This window comes from Molossus molossus, unplaced genomic scaffold (assembly GCF_014108415.1).
Source record: "Molossus molossus isolate mMolMol1 unplaced genomic scaffold, mMolMol1.p scaffold_m16_p_19, whole genome shotgun sequence".
Classification (NCBI taxonomy): Eukaryota; Metazoa; Chordata; class Mammalia; order Chiroptera; family Molossidae; genus Molossus; species Molossus molossus.
In genome coordinates this window covers 30,414,293-30,432,578 of record NW_023425354.1, presented here as the reverse complement: position 1 = coordinate 30,432,578, position 18,286 = coordinate 30,414,293, and the positions used below count along the sequence as shown (strand labels likewise).

Below are 18,286 nucleotides of genomic sequence, written 5' to 3'. Positions count from 1 at the left end.
AATAAACATAAAAATCATCCTCAAAACATTGCTTTTGTTGCAGCCCATGAGTTTTGATGTCACGTTTATTATTATCCAATTCTATACATTTAGATAACTCCTCGATAACACAGATTTCATCATGTGCTTTGTACATCTCTCCACTCTCCCCATCTTAGCTCTGTGTGGCACAACCGGAAAGGGTGCCCCTGGCATCTAGTGGGCGGAAGCCAGGTGCTGCTCAACATTCCTCAGTGGTCACGACAGGGCACCCTCACCCAGCCAACAAAGAATGATCTGGCCCAGCATGTCAACAGCGCCGAGGCTGAGGAACACGAATTTACCGGTATCTAGATCCAACGAACACATATCACTGCCTCAACTTCTCTCCTCCCCTGCTGTGAAGGAACGAGGCCGTCTCTTCGGAGAGCACCAGGTGCATCCGGCTCTGGTCCGCGCTCCAGTCTCATCTCATCGAGCTCAGGATGGTGTTTTGCGGAGAGAGTGGAATGGCTCCAAGGTGAAATCTTCATAGTGTGGTTAGCTCAATTCCCAGGCGGCGTCCACACTTGATCCCTTGCTGATGTTCTGGTTAAGAGAAAAAAGGGACTGAACGTTTAGGGTTACATGAAATATGGCTGAGGGTGTGTGTTTTACTTGATCCCTTGATCCCTTTTTTATATCCACACGATACGTGGCCTGATGAAAGAGACACCCCCAGAATGCCATCCCTGACATCAAAGAGCAGGGGTCTTGAGATGAGTCTCTGGCCTACATGTGGTGGCACAGCACCGGGAATACATGGAGGGCGTCTCTGAGAAACAGCCTGCTGGGCTGACGTGTGCAAGTGGTCGTCGAGGTTTTGGAAAACGGAGAGAACGCGTCTGTAAAACGAAAAACATCTGTATATGGAAAAGGATATTTTCAACGATACGCAGACGATCCAAAGCACACCATCTTCCCAAGGCTCAGACCGCTGTTTCGTTTGAGCTTGAAATACGATGTAAATGTCAGACCCGGGAGTAGAATCAGCAGCCCTGGCTCTTGACCAAGTCCTGGCCATAACTAGCCAAGTGACCTCTATTCACCTGTCAGAGGGAGGTGATCATCCCAGTCCTGCTAGTGGGGGTCACTTCCAGCCTCAGAACAGATGGGTCTTGTGAAATGATACATGAATGGAAGGCCTGAAGAGTAAACGCTGGACAAAAAGTAAAATCACAACATAGGCTGGAAGGTAGCAAAGACTTTATTGGGAAGAACCAGAGAAGCTTCCCACAGCTGGGAAGACGATGCAGGTAATCATGAAAAGACAGAGTAATAATGAGTGCATTAGAGAAAAGATTACAAAAATATAGTAAACGTGGAAGAACTCTATCATAATGATGTGTGCTTTAGGTGACTTGGAGGGAAAGTGGCGATCATTTTTGCAAGCCTGACATGCGGACTGTAGGTCAAGGACGTCTCAGTCCTGCAGCCATCACAGAGATGACAGCAAATGAAGAAGGAAGAAAATCAGACTGAAGTTGACTGCATCTGACCACCCTATGCACAGAACCTTTTAATCAAGAATGACTGGCAGAAAGACGGTGGCAGCACGTTGGATGTTAGTAAAACCTGGCTATTGTGAACAGGTGACTGATCATCAGGTTAGTTTGTGTCACAGGATTCCATAGCGGGAGAGTCAGCAGCAGGAAGGCTGGCAGCAGCTGGACACACAGCATGGGCGGCAGCAGCAGCTGGACACGCAGCATGGGCGGCAGCAGGGCTGGCAGCAGCTGGACACGCAGCATGGGCGGCAGCAGCAGCATGGGCGGCAGCAGCTGGACACGCAGCATGGGCGGCAGCAGGGCTGGCAGCAGCTGGACACGCAGCATGGGCGGCAGCAGCAGCATGGGCGGCAGCAGCTGGACACGCAGCATGGGCGGCAGCAGGGCTGGCAGCAGCTGGACACGCAGCATGGGCGGCAGCAGCAGCAGGGCCGGCAGCAGCTGGACACGCAGCATGGGCGGCAGCAGCAGCTGGGCTGGCAGCAGCTGGACACGCAGCATGGGCGGCAGCAGCAGCTGGGCTGGCAGCAGCTGGACACGCAGCATGGGCGGCAGCAGCATGGGCGGCAGCAGCAGCTGGGCTGGCAACAGGTGGTCCCACAGCAGGTGGTCCCACAGCAGGTGGGCTGGCAGCAAGGGGAGCAGCACATGGTGTCAGGTGTGGAGGGTGGACTCCTGCTCAGAGGTGAGTTTCTCAGATTCTGATGACCCCCTCGATCCTGGGGCTTTTATACCCTCCCCACCCCAGTTTCGACCAATGACCAGAACTTTCCTTGTTGTTGTTTATGTTGTTTTCCATAGTCGCTCGGGAATCGTAAAAAAGGAAGTTATTCTCTACATGTTGTGAATGTGTAGAAAACAAGTGCTCAATGTGTTTCTTAATTGAGAATTATTCATAGAATAATTTTTCAGATATAAGGAAGGTGGTCACATTGTCAGCATCGTTCCTGCTTTGCTCATAATATGGTCACATGACACAGTTCCTGACCTCCTCATCAGGGTCAGTACACTTTCACTCCCCAGCATTTTTTCAATCGAATTTCTTGGGGTGACATTGGTTCGCAGAACCATGCACGTTTCAAGTGTACTACTCGACAAAACATCATCTGTACACTGCGGTGTGTGCCCACTGCCCCAAGCAAAGTCTCTTTCTGCCCCCATTTCTTCTCCCTTTGCCCACCTTCAGTAGCCCCAATCTCCTTTCCCTCTGGCTGTCACCGCCCTGTTGTCTGTGTCTACGTGTTACATGTATCTGTTTGATCCCTTCCCCTTCTTTCATCCAGGGCCGACCCCCCATCCCCACCCCCAGCGGCTCAGTCTGTTCCATGTGGCCCTGCCTCTGGTTACATTGTTATTTCTCCGGCTGTACTTTGGGACTAATTCCTGGGGTGACAGGCACGATGCCAACATGTTTACAGCGACAAAGTAAATTCATGCCCGAGTCCAAGTCTGTGCTGTGGAGGAAAAATTTCTCCTTTACCCTTCTAGGTTCTTCTTACTGGTCTAAGAATTACATTGACAGAAACTAACTAGCAGGGAAAAAAACAAATGACAGTTCAAGAACGTGTGTACCTCCTGTATTCATGGGAGACCCAGGAACTAAGTCACTCCCCCGAGATGGCATATGCCTTCATCTTAAATGCCATCCTCAGCTAAAGACAAAAGAAGACCTGGGGGGTGGGGAGTTAGGTAGCTGTGGTTGCCAGGAAAAGCACAGTGAACAAGGGTCAAGTTGTTTTGCAGAGGTAAGGCCTCGCCTCCTCCATTGATAAGTTTCTGGAGGCTGAGTCATGCCCCTTCCTGGCTCAGTGTGGGACACAGCCTTCCGAATGAAGATATTTCTTTCACATGTGAATGTCTTTGACAGAAGGGTAACTTCTATTTGGTTTTCAGAGCTTTGCCTTTGTCTGCTGTATCTTTTTTTTTTCTTCCCTCATTTTATTAATTTTTTATTGTTGACAGTGTTATAGATGTCTCCCATTTTCTCCCTGTCTGCTGCGTCTTTAAAAAGTAGCTAAAATAGTCCTTATGCCAAGAGACAAATTTTGGGGTGGCAAATTCTGCTCCCCTGATGTCCTGCCTTTGAAACTTCCCCCAGAAATTTCACAATCAGAGGCTAATTTGATGGATTCCTTTGTATCTCATTGAATCAATCTCTCAGTCCTGAAAAGATGTCAATTCATTGCAGGAGGTAGTGATGTAGGTAGATTTACAAAGTTAGGACTATGGGTGAAAAACGCTTAATAAAGTGTTTCTATGGGGGGGAAAAAAACAAAGTTGAATGTCTGGAGCAGACTATAAACCCAGCCTGAGTCAGGAGGGCAGCCGTTTGAGAGAAAAGAAGCATCTTCTGCAGTCTAAATGTCTCTGGTGATGCCACTGGGGGTCTAGGCGAGCTGCCTGCGTGGCCCACGTAGCAACAGGCACGAAGCAAATGTTCTAAACACGAGCGCTCACGGCAATTTCTCTGAAGTTCCTGTCGAGCATCTCCCTTCAGCTCGCAGGGCGTCAGGAGAAAGGGCGGTGTTAGTTCTCAGCGATTACAGATCACAAAGGATCAGAGGAAATCGGCAGCGTCAGTTTGGAGAGTCGCAGCCAAACATGAGGAAACTAGAAGAATTCAGAGAAACAAAACCTTAAAGACAATGAACAGCACTGGAATCTACTCTCTACGGGTGTGTAGTACAGTTTCCACTGAAACAGAATTTCCCCCTGTACACTCACACCCATTTTTACCAAAAGTAATGACAGGAAAACGAATCTGTCTTCATAACAAGTCTAGTCTTACTAACTTTGGCCTGTTTATTTACCTAAGAGCGGCAAGAACGGTGATGGATCATGTAGGCTCTTTTATTTATTTTTAAATTCTATTAAAATTTTTGGGGTGACTTTGGTTAACAAAATCATATAGGCCTCGAGTGTGCAGTTCTATGACACATGACCTGTATATTGCATTGTGTGTCTGCCACGCAAAGTCAAGTCTCCATCACCATATATTTGACCTCCCTCCCTCTGGTGACCACCACACTGTTGTCTGTGTCTATGAGTTGTTGTTTGTCTTGTTGGTTCGTTTGTTGCTTTCAGTTTTATATCCCACGTGAGTGACATTATATGGTTCTTGACTTTTTCTGTCTGACTTATTTTGCTTAGCACGATATTCTCAAGGTCTATCCGTGTTGTCGCAAATGGCAGTATTTCATCTCTCTTGTGGCGGAGTGGTATTCAGTGTATGTGTGTCCCGCATCTTCCTTGCCCAGTCATCTATGGGAGGACACTTGGGTTGTCTCCAGGTCTTGGCCACCGTCAATAATGCTGCAGTGAACATAAGGGTACGTATATCGCTACAAATAAATGTTTTCAAGTTTTGGGAGAGATACCCCAAGGAGGGGTTGCTGGGTCATATGGTAGCTCTAGCCCTAGTTTTTGAGGAGACTCCGTACTGTTTCCCTAGTGGTTGTCTCAGTTTACATTCCCACCAGCAGTGAGTGAGGGTTCCTTTTCCTCTGCTTCCTCTCAACACTCGCTACTGCTTCTCTTGTTGACAGTAGCCATTCTAACAGGTGTGAGGTAGTATCTCATCGTGGTTTTAATTAGGTGCTTTTAAATCTGCTTTGATGGGATTTATATGGAATCTTCTCTCTCTCTCTCTTTTTTTTATCATCACCCAAGGACATTTTTCTATATTTTGTTAAGATAGAGTGGGGGGGGGGGAGGGAGAGAGAGAGAGAGAGAGAGAGAGAGAGAGAGAGAGAGAGAGAGAGAGAGAAACATCGACGTGAAAGGGACACATTGAGTGGTTGCCACCTGCATGACCCAACCAGGGCTGGGGACAAACTGTAACCGAGGTATGTGCCCTTAGCCGGAACCGAACCTGGGTCTCTTTGGACTGCAGGCTGACACTCTAACCGCTGAGCCAAACCAGCCAGGGTGATATATGGAATCTTCAGACTGAACTTTTAACAGCTTCTTGAAGCTAAGAAGCCAGGCCAGGTACCTGCAACCATCTTTGCCTGCAATACCTATAGATTTAGGTAAATTTCTCTTCTCTTGAGATCCCCAAAATATCCTGAGGTACTTCCCATAGCAAACTAGCACAAAATTCTTTCCCCTTCTTCACCCTTTCATGAATAGATCTACTTTACTGTAGATCTTAGCAACCTCAGCATACTTGTTTTATTTTTTATTTGGTTAGAAACTCTCGCTTTTTCACTGAAGGGAAGCATTTCGGGGCTTCTCTCTGGCACATCTGCATCACCAGCATCACTACTCTTGCACTTTGGGGCATTGCTAAGTAAATAAGGGTGACTTGACCACAGGTACTGCGATACCAAGACAGTTGATCTGATAACGAGACAGCTAGGAGGTGACCTGTGGGCGGGCGGGGTGTACAGTGTGGACACCCTGGACAAAGGATGGTTCACAGCCAGTGGGATGGAGCAGGACAGCATGGATTTCACTGCTACTCAGAATGGCATGCTATTTACAGCTTATGAACTGTTTTCTGAAAATTTCCATTTACTGTTTCAGACCGTGGTTGACTGTGGGTAATTAAAGCTACAGAAAGCATAACCTTGGATTTGAGGGGGAACGACTATATACTGAGAAGTGTATGCAATATACATGAATAGTATAATAAACAATTATGAAGCAAACATCTATATATCCCAACACCCGAGTCAAGAAATAGAACATTGCTGTCACCAAGGGGCCCATGATGTGTCTTCTCTTGACCACATCTCTCTCCTTCCCCACTACAGAGAATCACTATCCTGATTCTGTTTTTATTCTATTTTATTTTTTTCTTTATTGATTTGAGAGAGAGAGAGAAAGGGAAAGGGAGAGAGAGATAAAAGCATCAATGGGAGAGAACATAGATTGGCCACCTCCTGCATGCCCCCCATGAGGGATTGAGCCCACAATGCGGGCTTGTGCCCTGACCAGGAATTGAACCAGTGACCTCTTGGTGCATGGGTCGAGGCTCAACTATTGAGCCACACCGGCTGGGCACTATCTTGATTCTTAAAATAATCTTTTAATTGATTTTCTTTATAGTTTTATCACCTAGGTATGCATCCTAAAAATATAGTTTAGCTTTACATGTTTTTGAATGTTATGTAAGTGGAATCTTCATGTATGTATAATGTGTTTTTATTCTTTCACTCGGTTTCATGTAAGAGTTGTGGGAGGCAGCCTCTAAGGTGGCCCAGCGATTTCTACCTCTTGGTGCTCAGGGTCTTATGTAATTCCCTCCTCCTGAATAACTTGCTTCTAACCAACAGCATATGGCAACATCAGTGATTAAGTTATGAAAGACGGTGACTTTCAGGCTAGCCAGCGTTCTCCCCGTCGCTGGCGTTGATGGGGCACGTGGCTGTATGGGAGAGGTCTATGCTGCAGAAACCTGACCAGTCTCTATTCCACAACCAGCAAGGACCCGAGGCTCTGACTCCAGTGGCCCTCGAGGAGCTGAATCCTGTCAACAACTGTATAAGTGAACTTGGAAATGGATTCTTCTCCAGCTAAGACTTTAGATGAGATGCCAGTGTGAGCTAACCCCCTGACTGCAGCCTTATGAATCATTACAAAATAGAGAGCCCAGCTGAGCAGGACCTGGTCCACAGAAACTGTGAGACGGTAAATGAGCATCATTTTAAGCTGCTAAAATTGAGGTAATATTGCAAAACAACAGCTAACTAGTACAGATTGGACCACACAACACAGAGATGAGGATGAAGGGATCGCAGGGCACAGAGCAATTAATACACTAGAATAGATCTAGCCGAAGCAGAAAATCCAACCAGCTGAATGCGCTCCCCAGGAGCAGCGAGAATGATATCCTTGAAGTGGCAGAGGCCGGGTGTAAATGCATGATGGGTGTAAATGCATGATGGGCAGCAAGTTTGGAATGACAATCCGGGCAAAGTGATGGGTGACCCACAGGCCGAGGTCAGTGAACCCAGTGGAAAATTATGATCCCTCACCCAGTTTCCAGACCTGAGCCAGTTCTCAGATCTACAACCCACTGATTCATTGAAGGAGAGGCCAGTCCTCCAAGACCAAGGACCGCAGCAAGCGTATGTAGTAGTGATCTCTCAGTCCTTTCCCAGGGGGGCCCACAGCCATTTCCTCAGGGGACACTGGAATCCCCCCCCCCCCCCATTGCTGGGCACTGGATCTGCGTTGGCACTGACAGCCACTGTTCACAATATATTTAAAAATGTTTTGAAGGACACTGGTAATGAGATTTGGAACACTGATACCTTAGGTTGGGTGCCCTCAAGAAGAGACCCCAAAACAGGGATTTGAGGGCTAGTAGTTCAGAGATAACCCTAAAAGACTCTGGAGGGGAACAAGGGAAGTGATCTGGGGGAGAGATGGAAGCCAATATAGAATGATGCAATGAGCAGCTTACTCCTTACGCAGCTGGGGTTCATTCCACTGACGACCTCTAGACTGGTATGACCTGCCCCACTGCAGGGGGAAGAAGCTGGAGCATTTATCCACTGCTCCTGTCCCCTGGCTGAGCCCCGCTCCCGTCCCCTGGCTGAGCCCCGCTCCCGTCCCCTGGCTGAGCCCTCCTCCAGTCCCCTGGCTGAGCCCTCCTCCCGTCCCCTGGCTGAGCCCCGCTCCCGTCCCCTGGCTGAGCCCTCCTCCAGTCCCCTGGCTGAGCCCTCCTCCCGTCCCCTGGCTGAGCCCCGCTCCTGTCCCCTGGCTGAGCCCTCCTCCAGTCCCCTGGCTGAGCCCCGCTCCCGTCCCCTGGCTGAGCCCTCCTCCCGTCCCCTGGCTGAGCCCCGCTCCCGTCCCCTGGCTGAGCCCCGCTCCCGTCCCCTGGCTGAGCCCTGCTCCCGTCCCCTGGCTGAGCCCCGCTCCCGTCCCCTGGCTGAGCCCTCCTCCCATCCCCTGGCTGAGCCCTCCTCCCGTCCCCTGGCTGAGCCCTCCTCCCATCCCCTGGCTGAGCCCTCCTCCCGTCCCCTGGCTGAGCCCCGCTCCCGTCCCCTGGCTGAGCCCTCCTCCCGTCCCCTGGCTGAGCCCCGCTCCCGTCCCCTGGCTGAGCCCTCTTCCCGTCCCCTGGCTGAGCCCTGCTCCTACCGACTTGAGCCTGCCCAGGGCTTGCTCTCCATCCAGAGAAAGTCCAAGGACAGACAGGTCAAAGTGTTTGCTATAAGAAACAATCTTCCTATATGAAAACCAGGGTGCTGAGAGCATAAAGGTGGAAATCCTGGAATCACCTCTGAAGTCTGCTCTCTGCAGAGAAGAACAATAGGACAGATGAGAGCTAAGGATGACAAGTCAAGAGGGAAAATAATGAGGCACGAGGCTGTTGTTTTGTATGCATGGGAAATTAAGATTTATTTGAGAATTTAGGGACAGCGCCACACGAGAAAGCTGGCAGGGAAGAAATATATCAATTGGGATGACATGTTGGTTGAAAGATTTCAGAGAAAATTATAACTTTGTGTTCATTTAGGAGAGAGGTAGTAACATGGTGGGGGCAGTATATTTGGAGGCCAAAGTCAGATTAAGAATCAGTGGAACTGAGGTTTTACAATTGGCCTCTCATGACTCAGTTCAGTTGGACTACATTAAGAAGATTGGTTGGTGAAAACAAGGTGGGCGCAGGTCAGGGCGGTCAGCAGCAGGAACCACTAGAGCAGACTGGGCGGCAGCAGGTGGTCTGGCAGCAAATGGGGCGGCAGCAACAGGAGCCACAGCAGCTGGGGCGGCAGCAACAGGAGCCACAGCAGCTGGGGCGGCAGCAGGTGGTCTGGCAGCAAATGGGGCGGCAGCAACAGGAGCCGCAGCAGCTGGGGCGGCAGCAACAGGAGCCACAGCAGCTGGGGCGGCAGCAACAGGAGCCACAGCAGCTGGGGCGGCAGCAGGTGGTCTGGCAACAAATGGGGCGGCAGCAACAGGAGCCACAGCAGCTAGGGCGGCAGCAACAGGAGCCACAGCAGCTAGGGCGGCAGCAGGTGGTCTGGCAGCAGATGGGGCGGCAGCAGCTGGAGCCACAGCAGCTGGGGCGGCAGCAACAGGAGCCACAGCAGCTGGGGCGGCAGCAGGTGGTCTGGCAACAGATGGGGCGACAGCAGCTGGAGCCACAGCAAGAGGGGCGGCAGCATGTGGTCCCACAGCAGGTGGTCTGGCAGCAGCTGGGGCGGCAGCAGGTCTCCTGGCCACAGCCTTGGCCACAGCCCTGGTCAGAGCACACGGATCCACTACAGGAGTTGACCATGGTTGCAGAGGGTGAAGGTTCTGAGTGAGTTTTCAGGAAGGTGGGTTTGGAAGGTTTGGGAGTCTGCTTGGCCCACCTCCCCTTTTATACCCTGCTAAGGGGCTGCTGTCATCAGCTGCAGAGCTCTTTCCTTGTCATTGTTTGTCCTAATTAGCAGGCGATTATCAAAGTAGCCAAGTTTGTTTTCCTGGTTAACCTTTTGAAGATGGATGGGAAACATTGTTTCCTTTTCCTGATGTTTCAGGGTCCATCACTTGACCTCTTCCCGAATCACCTCTTATGTGTCCCTCTTGCTTCAGCTTCCTCCAAGAAATCTGTCACATGGTTTGCGCCTTTAGCCGGTGTGTGTGTTGGTCTCATGTTGCACAGACCAGCATGTGTCCCCTTGGGTGATAAAGGCTCTAATAAGTCACTTTCTTTCTGGTGACTTGGGAGGATCAAGCTGCATGTTAGTTTGATGGCTCACTCATTGTGGGTCAGGTGGGCAGAGAAGTTGTGAGTGTGAAACGGAGTCACTGGCATGAGAATGAGACTCTTAGGACTTTCCCCTCCTGAGTGTGAATCATGGCACCTTTTCTAGACTTTCTGATGGGAAACAACTGTTAAAGAAGAAAATCTAAGATGTGAAATTTTGATGTTTCTTCTTTTCCTTCAGCTTTAATGAGATACATACAAAAAATTACATCTCTAATGTATACACTTTGATGAGTTTGGACTTGCGCATGCACCATAAAATCATCTCCATAATTAAGGTACTAATTATACCCATCACCTCCAAAAGATTGTTTTCTGTTCCCTTGCTTTTTGTGTGTGTGGAAGAACATTAACATAACATTTACTTGGACAAGATTTTAAGTGTACCGTACCCTGCTGTTAACGATAGCCATGGTGTTGGACAGTAGATCTGTAGAAGCTACTTGCCTTGTATAACTAACTTTATACCCGCTGAACAACAGCTAGCCATTTCATACCACCCCAGTCTCTGGATACCAAACTTTCATCCTAAATTCCTTTCGTTTGTCGGATATCTCATATACGTGGATTCATGCAGTATTTTGTGCTTGTGTGATTGACTTATTTCACTTAGCGTGTCTTCCAGGTCCATCCATTACATCTCTATCACAAGTGACAGGATTTCTTTCCTTTCTTTATCTAAAGTGTAAATAATATTCATTTTTATTAGTGTATCAGAGTTGGCATTCAGCGTGCTGTTCAGGGTGTAAAGGCAGATAGAGGTTGGCAATAAGTGTGCACTTATATTGAGGTTAAAATCATGTGAAAAATCTTTGTCTTTTTTCATTATAAACTGCTCAGACCTCTTCTTAGACATGTGCAGGGGTGATTTATAGGCGAGCGGTTCTCAGTCTGTTTTTCTACCTGATACCAGGAATAACATATCTTTGGGTGAGGTTATACCTGGGCTAGACATGCTGGGGGCGAATAAAACATTAGGGTGTGTGGCTAAATAACAACTCCCAGGAAGTGTATGTATACTTACTCCTCCCCACATCATGTGCCATATATTGTATTAGTAACTGCTCTTTCAGATCTAAGAAAGGCTCTGACTTTCATCTTAGATTTAGTCTCTCATGCAAGGAGGTCTAAAGCTTTTTGAACTTGAAATGGTTGAGGTGCCCTTCTCAGTCACATGGTGGGACACACACGCTGCGATACATCCATACATGGAATAGCACTCAGCAGTAAAAACGAACCCTACTGATACGCTTGCATGATCTCAAGGGAAAGGTGCTGAGTGTAAATCACCAATCACCAGAGGTGACGTACCATAAGATTCCATTCGTGGAACATGCTGGAAAGAAAATTATAGAAACAGAGAACAGAGAAGTGATAGCCAGGGGTTCTGGATGAGGAGTGGGAGGGAGTAGGTGTGGCTACAGAGATGGAGCCTTATGGACAAGGACAGTTCTGTGTCTTAATTGCAATGGTGGTTACATAAATATATACAGCATATATGATAACACTGCATAGAACTACACACACACACACACACACACTCACGAGTGCATGTAATACTGGTAAAATCTGAGCCAGGTCTATGGATTGTACTAATGTCAGCTTTTGAGTTTTGAGATGTACTGTAATTACATAAGATGTGACAATTTGGTTTTTGCGACTGAGTTGTATAGTTCTTCATATATTTTGGAAATTAACCCTTTATCAACTACACAATGTACAAACATGTGCTCCCATTCAGTAGGTTGCCTTTTTATCTTGTTGATGCTTTCCTTTGCTGTGTAGAAGGTTTTTAGTTTATGTTGGTGTCAACACCAAAACATTATTGCCAAGACCTATGTGAATAAACTCACTGCCCTGCCCTGGCCGGTTTGGCTCAGCGGTTAGAGCGTCGGCCTGCGGTCCGGAGAGACCCGGGTTCGGTTCCCGCTAAGGGCACGTACTTCGGTTGCAGTTTGTCCCCGGCCCTGGTTGGTCGTGCGGGTGGCAGCCACTCGATGTGTCCCTTTCACGTCGATGTTTCCCTCTCTCTCTCTTTCTCTCTCTCCCTCCCACTCTGTACAAAAAATGGAAAAATGTCCTCGGATGAGGATTAAAAAAAAATAATAATAAAATAAAATAAACTCACTGCCCATGTGTTCTTCCAGGAATTTTATCGTTTCAGGGCTTACCTTCAAGTATTTAATCCATTTTGAGTTAATTTTTGTGTATGGTGTAAGATAGTGGCCCAGTTTTGTTCTTTTGCATGTGGCTGCACTGTTTTCCCAACAATATTTATTGAAAGGACAGTCCTTTCCCCATAGTGTATTTGCGGCTCCTTGGTCATAAATTAATAGACCATATATACTTGGGTTTATTTCTGGGCTCTCTATTTGGTTCCACTGATCTATGTGTCTGTTTTTATGCCAATGCTATTTGGTTTTGATTACTATAGCTTTGTAATACAGTATGAAATCAGAGAGCATGATGCCTCCAGCTTTGCCCTTCTTTCTCAAGATTGCTTTTACTATTCTGGTCTCTTGTTATTCCATATAAATTTTAGAATTGTTTTTCTGTTCTGTGAAAAATGCCATTGGCATGTTCATGGGGATTGCATTGAATCTGTAGATTGCTTTAAATAGTATGCTGATGATGTGACCACCTTCTGTTTATTTGTAAAAGTATCTGAGTTATTCTCAATTAAGATACACATTAAACACTTATTTTCTGAAGATTCTTATAATTTAGGGAACAACTTCCTCTTTGAGAATTTCCCTGTAATTACCAAAACAACATAAACAAAAACAAGGAAAGCCCTGCTTATTGGTCCCAACATTGGGGGTGCAGTGTATAAAAGCCCCAGAATAGAAGAATTCATCAGAATCTGAAAAACTCACCTGTGAATAGAAACTCACCTTCTACCCCTGACACCATGTGCTGTTCCTCGTGCTGTCAGCCCACCTGCTGTGGGTCCAGCTGCTGCCGGCCCTGCTGCTGCTGCCGCCCATGCTGCGTGTCCAGCTGTTGCCGGCCCAGCTGCTGCTGCCGCCCATGCTGCGTGTCCAGCTGTTGCCGGCCCAGCTGCTGCTGCCGCCCATGCTGCGTGTCCAGCTGCTGCCGGCCCAGCTGCTGCTGCCGCCCATGCTGCGTGTCCAGCTGCTGCCGGCCCAGCTGCTGCTGCCGCCCATGCTGCGTGTCCAGCTGTTGCCGGCCCAGCTGCTGCTGCCGCCCATGCTGTGTGTCCAGCTGTTGCCAGCCCTGCTGCCGCCCATGCTGCGTGTCCAGCTGCTGCCGGCCCTGCTGCTGCTGCCGCCCATGCTGTGTGTCCAGCTGCTGCCGGCCCTGCTGCTGCTGATGACCTCATCAAAGAACCACCATCTACGTACAACATCTTCAGTTAACTGACTTGCCATTTTGGAAACAAATTCACTTCCTAAACTTTGTTGAGAACCAGCATGTTTGACCATAATTTCTGTGACCCATGTGCTTGATTAAAGCTTCTGCATCAGTTTGATGGAGAGCAGAAGACTTCCTCCAATCTTCTTCCTCTTGCGTGTGTGGATCACGTGCCGGCTTCGTGCATCCTTCTTGTGGAGTTATGGTTTTGGCTGTAACTCTGAAGTCAGGATCACCCAGTCCCTCTAGGTAACTTAGTCAAACAAATTCTCATAATTTTTAATAGGTTTTGCAACTGATATGTAATCTCGGTAATTTTATTATCTTTATCAATGTACGCGTGCTTCTTGTATCAGGATTCTTTTATGATCACTTCGAATTGTCTTCCTAAATGCAGGAGTCTTATCTATGTTTCTTAATAAATCCTATACCATCATTCATCCATATTGTGTTTTATTTATTGTACAGCATTCTTGATATAGGCATTTAAACACTTAGTTCATACTAGATGCATTATTCATTCTGAGCATCATAATAGCCCCCATGACAATTATCTCCATTTTCCGGGGTGGGGGAGGAGGTCCAGTTAATTGTTGAATGTCACATAGCAAGGAATGAACTGACTCAGATCCAGGAATGAGTCTTCTGTTTCTGCTCAAAGGCACTTACAGTTATATCCCAAAGAAGCCTCCGGTTACCATGCCCTTGGCATGCATGCTGTGGGCTGTCCTTGCGCAGTGACCGTTGCTACTGGGCATGGACATACTGTGAGACGCCCAGCAATTCCCACCTACCAAATGGACCACTACCTGCACTCTACCTTCCCCGATAATTGCCCCTCACCAACCAGGAACTGCATTCTCTGCCTGCTCATCTACTGATATGAGGAGTCCAGACTGACCAGATGGTCGCTGGAGACTGGGCCATGTCCCTGAAAAAATGTGCTTTCCTAGGAGTAACACCTTTAGTCCAGGGGAGGACAAAGCCATGACAGGATGGGAAGTGCAGATTCCCAAGTATGTCACTGGGGGTTAACGTGAGAAGATTCAATCCGACTTCCACCCAACCCATGTATCCTACCATTTATGGATACATGTGGTCCTACACAGATGTTACTGATATAATGGCCATTGGGCTGAGGTAGATTCCACATCCAGAAGACAATATAGCAATCCTACAAGTTGTCACCTCTATGTGTCTTTGCTGCACATCTAAGAGACCATTCCAATTTTTCATCAGGCCAGCAATTTCTCTGGCATATGACATATAGTAGGACAAGTAGGTCCATAGGACAAGGCGATCCATGGTTTTGTGCCTATCGTTACCTTGTTCATCACAGAGTGGGTCACTTGGTCCACACTGATGCTACCCAGGATCCAGTGACGATGATCCTGTAAGCTGGTGGATAGCACTGCAGGCAGGGAAAACAAGCCTTTTCACCGAACCTGCAACCATCGTAAGGAAGCACTGTCTTCTCAATGCGGAAGTGATCCGATGAACCACACTTGGCTCAGGGGTGGTTAGTGTTCATGAATGTTGTTATCAATCAGAACTCACCTCTTGTCTCTTCTTCCGACGACAGCACATACCACAGAGGCAGCTGTGGGAAGAGGGGGCCCTTACTGTAGGTCCACACAAAGCCTCTGTCCCTGCCACCACGGTGCATGTCCCTTGTGGAAGTGCTGGTGCACCGAGGAGCTGGCTTTACCAACCTGCACTCGTCCAGGGCCTCCTGAGAGGTGGGACACGAGGGGGAAGCACTTTCTGCTGACACACCACCTCCACGTACACGATTCTTCTTCCAATCATGCTTCTTCCAGGGATGAGATAGCTCAATCAGGCCTTTCCTCATTTGCAAGTAGCCAACAAACATCATTTTCTGAGGCCACCCCCCCCCAACCACTGTACTATTCACAGTTCTTTTCATTGGGAATATTGCCTTTTTCCACCGTGTTTAGAGACCAGACGTTTTTGATGTGCTGTAGTAAACATTCCCCATCTGGCCTAAAGCTGCTAGTGGGGCCATCGATCAATAAAGTTTACGTAGCCCATGTCCATATATTGTAATCAATTAAGTTTTGAAAAAAATCAAATGGAACTGTGCTGGAAATTACCACTCATGTATTCTTCAATCATTGAGGTCAGCACTAAACTCCATGTATGTGCTGTGATTTCTCATTAATATCTTCGTTTTGATGTTTATTATTTGTAAATTGAAGTTAGTCTGTATTAAGCCAGGACTACAAAGATAAATAAAAGAGATACTATCTTAGATTATCAAGGTAAAAAAAAAAGGAAAAAATATATTCTCTGGAAATAATAAGGGTGATGAGTATATTATTTCTGTAACATCCCTTGAAAATATAAGAATGAGGTCTCTTAAGAAGGTATCTGACTATAGACAGACCAAACCAGTAAAATAAGGGAAACAAGAGAAATAAAACACTTCTAGATTAATCTTTGGGTGGACATACATATAAGATGACAGTGGAGAAATAAAGATATGTTTGTAAGGGATGATCACACAGTATATTGAGAAATAATTCTTGAGTTGGTTTAAGTGTATTCTATCTTTCTCCCAAACATACAGCTAATGAGTGGCAGAACAGGATTTAAGGACTCTTCCGTATGATTTTAATTCCCATAACCAAAATACATTGCATTCTACTTTCACAGTAGAAAACTTATGGGTGAGGATAAAATCAGAGCTAAATCGATGCACAATCTTGGAGGCAATCTAGTACAGACAATGGATAAGGCAGACTAGAAACATCTTACAGAATTGACACGGAGACAAGTAATAAGAATGATAAAATATGGCTATATATTGTAAGGATATCTTATTCCATGAAGCCAGAATCTGATAACATCTAGAATATTTTGAGAAACAACTCTGAACTTCAACTTTAAAAATCAAGATCCATTTTCAAGGTTAGTGACAAGGGTGTTGGGGAAAAATGCACACCGTAAAATTCATGCCGCCAACAGGGAAACACTGTCCTTAGTCAGAAGTGAATCCCACGAGGTGGGGAAACACGCCAGAGATCAGAGAGCTGGGAATGTGATGGTGCAGCACGGACAGCAGGTGTCTGACGGGAGGAGGAGCTGCTGCGCAGTGTGGTTCTGACTCTCTAGCCACAAGTGATCCCATTTTGGGCCAGGGGTTGTGGGGAATTTACAGCTATGCCCCTGGCCATAAAGGGGACTCACTGTCCTACTGGGAGCTGAGGGGGGACAGGCAGCCTGGCAGTGGTAACAGGTATCATTTGCAACTCATCTCTGATGCAGTAAACATCCATGTGCTCATTTAAAAATAAATCCAAAAAAAATTAAGTAAGGATTAAGTTGGGGGATGAGAGACAATGCAATGGCATTTATGATTTAAAAAATTCATCGCCTCTAAACTGTCTAAGGAATAGAAGAAAATAACTTGCTATGTTTTGCGAGGCAAATATGACATCAGAGGAAAGTGAAAACTTGAAACTCCACAGTCTCTGAAGAATGTACTCAAGAATAAAGGTAGAGAAATCTGTGAGTCACAGGAGCTGCAATGGGCCGAGGTCTGGTGATTGTGGCCTGATCTAGTCATCCTTCCGGGGCACTCGGTGGGATGTGGGGTACGGCTTGATTCTGGCTCTGGTAAGGGTGGGAGTGTTGGGACCCAGGCCGCCTCCTTCAGAGCAGTCCGGTATCTTTGATGAGCCAGCAAGGCTGATGTCTAGGACACATGCCAGCTTCCAAGACGAAGGATTCAGGATGCTCTGAATGGACCGCCAAGACCAAACCTGCTGACTGCTGTCTCGTGCTGAATTTTTGCGCGAATGAGATGAGGAACTAACGTGCTCGGATTGCCTAGTATCTGCTAGATATTTATTAAATGCTCTTGGTTCTTATCTTTAATTCCTGAAGAATATTTCAAGGTTGGTATATATGTTCCCATTTTAGAGAACAAATTAAGACCGAGAGAGGTTACTGAAAGTCATAGGTTTCATTTTCAGAGAAAATATCCAGAGAAAACATTCCAGAGAACAAGGTTTATTTCGATGTGCAGCTCACATGGGCAGAGAGCTGAGGAAATGATGCAGGCAAAGGGCACATGAAGCCAGTATCAAGTTTGCAAATGAAGCTTCAACGGGGGCAAACTATCAGAAGTGATGGAAACATATACTTTAGAAGTGTCCTGCTTGACAAACAAAGAAGCTGACGAAGTCTTTATAAAGACTTCAGCTCTGCAGAACCAGTGGTTGGATGTTTCCATAGGTGACAGGCACGGACAGTATGACTTTCTGCGGCTGCGTGGAGAGAGCCCTAAACATAAAAGTTCACAGGGCAGAAGGAAACTGATCTGAGCACACTAAGTCCAAGACGTGTGCGTGGGTGTCTCAGTCATTCTGGAGTGTGATAACAAATGACTGCAGAGTCGGGGGCCCAAACAGTAACATTTATTTCTCAGAGTCCTGCAGGCTGCGAAGTCAGGATCAAGGTGTTGGCAGGTTAGGTATTTGGTTGGACCCTCTTTCTGGTTTGCAGATGGCTGGTTTATTGCTGTATCCTCTACTGGTAGAGAGGCGGGCGGGGGGTGGGGGGAGCTGTGGTCTCCTTTCCTTATTATCAGAGCACTAATTTCATCATGGGGGCTTTGTCCCTATAACCCCATTCAAATCTAATTACCTCTTAA

General features: G+C 47.2%; 3 protein-coding genes across 3 annotated transcripts; 1 reads left to right on the top strand and 2 right to left on the bottom strand.

Moving 5' to 3' along the window:
- Positions 1-1,660: 1,660 nt before the first annotated feature.
- Positions 1,661-2,176, bottom strand: LOC118634121 (keratin-associated protein 9-1-like). Its single transcript, XM_036268437.1, has one exon. The coding sequence runs from the start codon at positions 2,174-2,176 to the stop codon at positions 1,661-1,663; it is 516 nt and encodes a 171-aa protein (XP_036124330.1).
- A 6,980-nt stretch (positions 2,177-9,156) lies between these two features.
- On the bottom strand, positions 9,157-9,759 carry LOC118633851 (keratin-associated protein 4-3-like). Its single transcript, XM_036267991.1, has one exon. The coding sequence runs from the start codon at positions 9,757-9,759 to the stop codon at positions 9,157-9,159; it is 603 nt and encodes a 200-aa protein (XP_036123884.1).
- Positions 9,760-13,144: 3,385 nt separating this feature from the next.
- LOC118634119 (keratin-associated protein 4-3-like) lies at positions 13,145-13,567 on the top strand. Its single transcript, XM_036268436.1, has one exon. The coding sequence runs from the start codon at positions 13,145-13,147 to the stop codon at positions 13,565-13,567; it is 423 nt and encodes a 140-aa protein (XP_036124329.1).
- The last annotated feature ends 4,719 nt before the right edge of the window (positions 13,568-18,286 follow it).